The sequence below is a fragment of the Helianthus annuus genome, chromosome 16 (genome assembly GCF_002127325.2).
Source record: "Helianthus annuus cultivar XRQ/B chromosome 16, HanXRQr2.0-SUNRISE, whole genome shotgun sequence".
Lineage (NCBI taxonomy): Eukaryota > Viridiplantae > Streptophyta > Magnoliopsida > Asterales > Asteraceae > Helianthus > Helianthus annuus.
Genome location: NC_035448.2, coordinates 197,721,795 through 197,728,654, shown reverse-complemented (window position 1 = coordinate 197,728,654; position 6,860 = coordinate 197,721,795). Strand labels below are relative to the sequence as shown.

The following is a 6,860-nucleotide window of genomic DNA, read 5'->3' as shown; positions in this document are numbered from 1 at the left end:
TAAAGATGCATTCAAATTCATTACAGATGCATTCAAATTCATTACTTTAAATTCGTTTACTGAACTTAAACCTAAATGTAAAGAACATTGAAACCCTCTCCAGAGTTTTTAATAAAATGCCCTGAGTCAAATAATAATCTAATCTTACATTTTATTACCAGAATGTTATAACATCGTAACAAATTTCATAACTAAAAAAATAATGACAATGCATTTTACATACTTTAAAGTACTTTTTTTAATATTAAAAACACATTTATAAAACAAACATTTAAAATTTAATACTATCTTATAAATTCCAATAATAATTTAAAAATTTTAAAAACCCCTTCATCAACCGTCTCCCAGTTCCCCGCAAAATTAAATTCAACGGCTAAAACCCTAAAATTCAAATCTTTCCAAAATCTTGAAACCGTTCAATTTCACCCTCAAAACCCAACAAATACATGCGTTTAGTGAGAGAAACTCAACAACCACACACACCCATTCTGATTTCATACTCTGTTTCTTGATATTGTTTGTGTGCATACACACAAACTCTCAAAATTCATCGAAATCAACCTCTGATTTCACCCAATTCTCGCACAAAGGTATCATTCTCACTACTTTACCCTGTAATTCGTTTGATTCTTGCATCAATTTATTCAAATATTATGGTCTGATTTCACACTCTGTTTCTTGAATTTGTGTTCATACTCAGAAACCTTCAAAATTCGTCCAAATCAGCCTCTGATTTCACCCAATTCAAGCACAAAGGTACGATGCTTACTAGTTTCTTCGGTTTTTCTGTTGATTTTTGTATCAATTTATTCAAATTTTATGTCTGATTTCACTTGATTGACCTTCAAATGTACAATTCACTCTGTTTTTCCCTGTTTTTCCCTGTTTTTCATTTGATGTTTGTTTCCCCTGTTTTTTGTTCAATGTTTGTATCTATTCATTCAAATGTCATGTTGTATACTTATATCTGTGAGTTTTCATCAAATTTGCAGGTGGGTTTTTGAAAAAAAGATCAAGAAGATGAATGACCTCATGACGAAATCGTTTCTAAGTTATGTGGATTTGAAGAAACAAGCGCAAACAGACGTCAAATCGGAAGAAAACGACATCGAATTAGGGGTTCAAGATCCAAAACTCAGTCCTGCAGATGAACTCAATCTTTCAAAATTCTTCCAAGAAATCGACGCGATCAAATCCACCATGGAAGAAGTCACAAACCTCCTCTCTGACCTTCGAAACCTAAACGAAGAGACTAAATCCGCTCACAGTGCGAAGGTTCTTCGCGGGTTAAGGGACCGAATGGAGTCTGATACGATGGCGGTCCTGCGTAAGGCGAATGTGGTCCTCGCACGCCTCGAATGTCTCGAATCTTCAACACCGTTAAACCACAACACTGCTGTGAACAGAACCCGGGTTTTAGTCACAAATGGGCTGAAACTAAAACTCAAGAAAACGATGACTGAGTTTCAAGATTTGAGAGATAAAATAGTTGCAGATCATAAAGATTACCTCAAAAAAAGGTACTTTAACGAAACCGGTGAATACCCGAGTGATGAAATGGTTGAAACAATGGTTTCTGGTAATGGGAAACTGTTTGAAATGGTTGAAGGGAAGAGGGATATGGTTATGGAGAATCAAGAAAGACATGAGGCTGTGAGGGATTTGAAGAAAAGTTTGGATAAACTTCATCAAGTATTTCTTGATATGGCTGTTTTGGTGGAGGGTCAAGGGCAGAAGTTGGATGACATTGAAGATAATGTGGCAAAGGCTGGAAGCTTTGTGAGTGGTGGAACAGGTAGTTTGTTTTATGCTAAACAGATGAAGGATAAACAGAGGAACAGTTGGGTGTGTTTGATTTGGGCTGTGGTGATAATTATATGTGTGGTGTGCTGCATTGCTATGCTGTCTGCTTTCTAACAAGAGTGCCAAATCTATTGGTTTGTTTAGTTGTTTTGTGATTTTGGGGTTTTTTTTTTCAGGATTGAGTGGTAGTTTTTGGATGAATTGATGTTATGATGTCTGGATTCATCATTCATATGGTCTGTGTTTAGTTGTTTTGTTATTTTGTGATTTTTTTCTTTCTGAATTGAGTGGTAGTTTTTGGATCAATGGATGTTATGATGTCTGGATTCAAATGGTGTGTGATATGGATTCACAAGTTTCAATTTGGTTATGATATAGTTGTCTAATATGTATTGTTTTACAGGGATGGTGATCGTGTCGGTTTGTAGGTTGAGAGGTTGAATAGATAAACCCGAACACGACAATTATATTTATTTATGTTAAAGATATCAACCTAACATAGACACACTTAAAATCGTTTATCCCGAACCGTAACCTATTTATCTAACGAGTCAAACTGGTTAGTGGGTTGTAATAAATTGGTTGAACAGGTCGTAAATGGGTTGGCGAGTTGACCTTATAAAATATATTTCTTTATTCTAATTTAAAACTGGTTGACAAGTCAACCAGTTTAATTAATTGGGTTAAAAAAGTCAACCCGAACACGACCTGTTTATGCTAAAAACCTGTTTATTTTCATGTGAGGTCGTCTCAGAAATTGCCACCTATAGTTTTATTATAATGTTTGGAAGCCCTTATTATGGTCTTAAATTCATATATTCAATCAATTAGAAAATGCAAATCATTTTTCAAGAGCAACAATGTATAGTATAATAGCATGTTCTTCACAAAATGTAAGTAGTACATTTGCTAAGGATGCCTTTTATACAAGAATTAAATAAATATTTATTTCTGTTATTCCGATACACAAGCGTGTTTTCATCGTCCAGTAGTCACAAATCTCTCTTTCAAGATACCACAAATAACATACTTAGGTCAGATAGTAGTGCCGGTTTACATGTCAGTATAACATCTGATCTTCAGCCAACACTAAGTTGTTGAGTAGCCACCCATGATTTTTCCGGCTCTAGATCAACACTTCCAATCTGAAAATTACGTAAAAGATAAGTTTCTGCTCATGGCTAACGGGTCAAAGCATTGTTTTTACACGGGTTGGGTTTGACTTGAAACGCTTTTGTTTAAAAAGCCTTAAAAATACACTTTGGGTGACTTTTAACCCGTTTTAGTAACATCTTGTATTACCTGAGCGTTTTCAACACAAACAAAATCTTTGTAGCATGCTTCCATTGTCAAATGTGGGTTCCATAGAACAGCATCTGGCCAACTGCATGAGCAAGACCGATATAAATCAAATGAACAAAATGAGATGGTAAACCGTCAGACTTAGAGGTTATGTTTTATCTATAACGGGTCAAAATTCAAAAGTAATCATTTATTCAAAGATAAGATTATCCTTGTGATTATAGAAAAGTTGTTTATAAGAGTAAAGTACATGGATGGTCCCTGTGGTTTACCAAAATTTTAGATTTGGTCCCTAGCTTTCCAAAAGTACACGGATGGTCCCTATGGTTTGCATTTTGTAACACATTTAGTCCCCAACAAACAAATCTAAAGGTTTTAGCATGTCCAAGTTAAGGACTAAATGTGTTACGAAGTGCAAACCACAGGGACCATCCATGTACTTTTAGAACAAGCTAGGGACTAAATGCATTACAAAGTGCAAACCATAGGGACCATCTGTGTACTTTTGGAAAGCTAAGGACCAAATCCAAAAATTTTGGTGAACCACAAGGATCATCCGTGTACTTTACTCTATTTATAAACTATATATTTTTTTGACTAAAGGTGTTTCGGATCAACCAGACCCGACCCATGGTAACCTGCACCAAATTCACCTGTTTTGACCCAAACCCATTTTAACGAGCATCAAACGTGATATTTTGACACCTCTAAGAAACCATCAAAAGATGAAAATCAACTTACTTCGTATTCTTGATGGATATGACATCACCAAGACCGTTATCCAGGTATAACTCGTTAGAAGCACCAAGATAAACACAGTCAACAAATCCAGGATAAGTCACCACGTCTCTGGATCATGCAGAGTAATGTTACATACGATCGTTATAATTTTATACATCACACAAATGAAGATTATGGCCTATCTTACCTTTCCTCCTTACCCTCCACCGGGTTCTTAGGGTCGGGATCTTTGTTGAGCGTCTTGCAGCCTTTTAGACCTTTAACCGATGCACCCGATACAGAAGCCTGCATCACAAAACCAAATAAATTTTTAAACATTTACACACGCATATCTGACATTTATGATTTAGACCACCTACACTGAAATAGGTATGCAGAGCGGTGGTGAACGAAAATGGTTTATTGTCGGTGTTCGTGATCTTCAATTCAGTGGAAAGGCTTTTCTCGTGTAGAGTGATCTGCAAACCGAAGAGAGTTTATCTGTTAAAGACGACAAAAGTGCAGTAAAGAAAGAAAAAAAATAAAAAATATTTGTTTGTAAAGAATATTGATGACTTGAGTCCCAATTGGGCCTCATCAGAAACATATATATATATATATATATATATATATATATATATATATATATATATATATTTATTTACCTTGTATAATGCATGAAAACTGTAATCCCACATAGCACGACTGTACGGGCTTTCCTTAAGCTCTAAAGTGATGACCGGAGACCCGTCAACATTTTCGGAATCTACAATCGACCAGTTGGAATTCCTTGCAAATCCGTGCTAGCATTTTCAAGAGTCAAAAAGTCAAATCGGGCCAGGGTCAAAGAATGTTGTAAGCTTAAATGGCAAAGGAAGCATACCTGTTGCATCGGGCCGGGTCCAAATTGTGGGAAACAATGTGGGATCCCTCCACTATACCCAAATCATAAATAACGATAATTAACAGTAATCTTAAACGGCATATAATACAAGAAGAAAGTCAACCTTATGGGCTTCTGCCCGTTGAAAACAGCATCGGGCCTAACGAAAAGGAGATCCTTGCTTCCAACTTTCCAAGATGTGACACAGCCTCCATATAAATAAAGCTCAGCCTCACTGAGAAAAAAAAAAAAAAAACGATAATTCAGTGTTGATCCACTAATTACAAGTGCCCCCAAAATTCAACAAAGGCAGATCTATACACACACTAATCACACACCACTACTGATTTGATGTTATACCGTCGTTAAAAGGTGAAACCCAAGGGTTAAACACCCATTTAACTAGAACTTCCAAAACATTAAACACCCGTTTTTTTTTTTTTTTTTTTTTTTTTTTTTTTTTTTGTAGATAATTAGCAATGTTGACGAAATGGTAGTTTTTAAATACCTTTTTGTTTTATATATAATGATTCCAACCAATTACAATAAGGTAGCAGGTAAACGGGCAACAAGCTGCGGCGCAACCCCCTTTTGGTAGCAAAACCGATCCTACTTAAGACAAATTACAATGCACGACCCGCTGGACCCTATTCAGAAATTCCATGGCCTCGGGGCCTAGGGAACCATTGCAATGCCCGTTTAAACGTCGAAATGACTTAATGGTATACATATAGAAGTACCATCCAATCAACAAATGCCCATTAAATAGACCACAAACCATACAAATTACAATCCCACATCATTTCATCTAAACAAGTAAATCAATTCATTCACTAAATAATATTAAACAACAATACCTTCCATGAGAAGAAGTCAACACAACTTTGGGCAAATTCCCCAACCCTTCAGTAACTTTAACACCCTCCTTATTCACAGTTGCAAATGCCATACCTGGATATCTGCAAACTCAAAAACCCATCCAAAATCACTCAATTTTTGCATCAATTCCACAACAATCATCGATCAATTAGGATCCAAAACAAATAAAAGATAAGTAATTTGACATCAGATTGGGGAATTGAAATGGGAATCGAAAAGGGTTAACTTACCGATTGATTCGGGGAAGCTTTGAAGAAGTTAAGGTGGGAAGAGAACACGTCATTGATATCGCCACCATTATCGTGTTTCTTGATCGAAAGATTAGTTACATTCAGTGCTGGAAATGATATTTTGGTTGTATTAAAATGTCGTTATGTTTGTTTGAAGTGGATTTCGCATATTCGAATGGTTTAAACAAAATGTGATATCTTTTGTTGATAAAGTTTTCATTTTGACATTTTTTTTTTATTTCTTAAGTGAAGAAGTTTGATCTTGATCAATGATTTTCATTTATTTGTCTATGTTAGAAAGAAAGATTATTATACTCAATGTCGTTTTATTTTAGAGTGTAGGTGTCATTTAACGTCGGATATACAATAACACATAAAAGCGAGTTGAAGGTTCACACTGATCAGGCAAATTAGGTAAAAACATAAAAAGCCTAACCTCTGTAAATAAAAGAAACATTTACAAATCTCTTAATCTAAAGATATTTCTAAAACGAACATTTGAAACACACTACGGTTCAAATAATGGAAACCGGCCTAACTATTAGGAATCTCAAGGAGCTAAGCCAAGCTCCAACTACGTTTGCTTAACTTAACAAAGCTCAAGCTCAAGTTCTGTAGGAAGTAGGTTCACGTTTTCAATAAAATATATTACAAAATGTATAATAACGAGACTCTCGTTATTTGTGGAAAATTCTTCTAGTACAATACCGGTTACAAGAAATAAATAAACGAATATAAAAAACAATTTAATTGTACCAATCTTGATTCAAGTCAACGTCTTTGAAAAGCTTCAACCGCACCTTATGAACTGCAACAATGAACATACAAAAAGATGAAGGTTTTGGTTGAGGATCGTGTTTGACATGGGCCCTTAAAACAGATTCCGCGCCTCCTCTCAGACGGTCTATTTCCAGGATACAACAACCGAAGCAGTAGTTATACTGCCGGAGATGGCTCTCATGCCCAAGATTACACCGGGTATAATTTGATGTTTTGGAAAATAAAGAAAAGAAGTTGAATTTATTTTAGAGTACTCCTCTAAA

General features: G+C 35.5%; 2 protein-coding genes across 2 annotated transcripts; one reads left to right on the top strand and one right to left on the bottom strand.

Annotated features, from left to right (window-relative positions):
- Positions 1 to 356: 356 nt before the first annotated feature.
- Positions 357 to 2,135, top strand: LOC110915331 (syntaxin-112). The gene is made up of 3 exons (XM_022160011.2): positions 357 to 590; positions 701 to 756; positions 993 to 2,135. Exon 3 carries the CDS (start codon positions 1,021 to 1,023, stop codon positions 1,915 to 1,917), a length of 897 nt encoding a protein of 298 aa, XP_022015703.1. The 5' UTR covers positions 357 to 590; positions 701 to 756; positions 993 to 1,020; the 3' UTR covers positions 1,918 to 2,135.
- Positions 2,136 to 2,666: 531 nt separating this feature from the next.
- Positions 2,667 to 6,097, bottom strand: LOC110915330 (putative glucose-6-phosphate 1-epimerase). The gene is made up of 10 exons (XM_022160010.2): positions 5,818 to 6,097; positions 5,566 to 5,667; positions 4,833 to 4,943; positions 4,709 to 4,760; positions 4,491 to 4,628; positions 4,206 to 4,304; positions 4,034 to 4,131; positions 3,847 to 3,954; positions 3,106 to 3,187; positions 2,667 to 2,948 (listed from the first exon to the last, which is right to left on the bottom strand). The coding sequence occupies exons 1-10, from the start codon at positions 5,883 to 5,885 to the stop codon at positions 2,883 to 2,885; spliced, it is 924 nt and encodes a 307-aa protein (XP_022015702.1). The 5' UTR covers positions 5,886 to 6,097; the 3' UTR covers positions 2,667 to 2,882.
- Between the last annotated feature and the right edge of the window lie 763 nt (positions 6,098 to 6,860).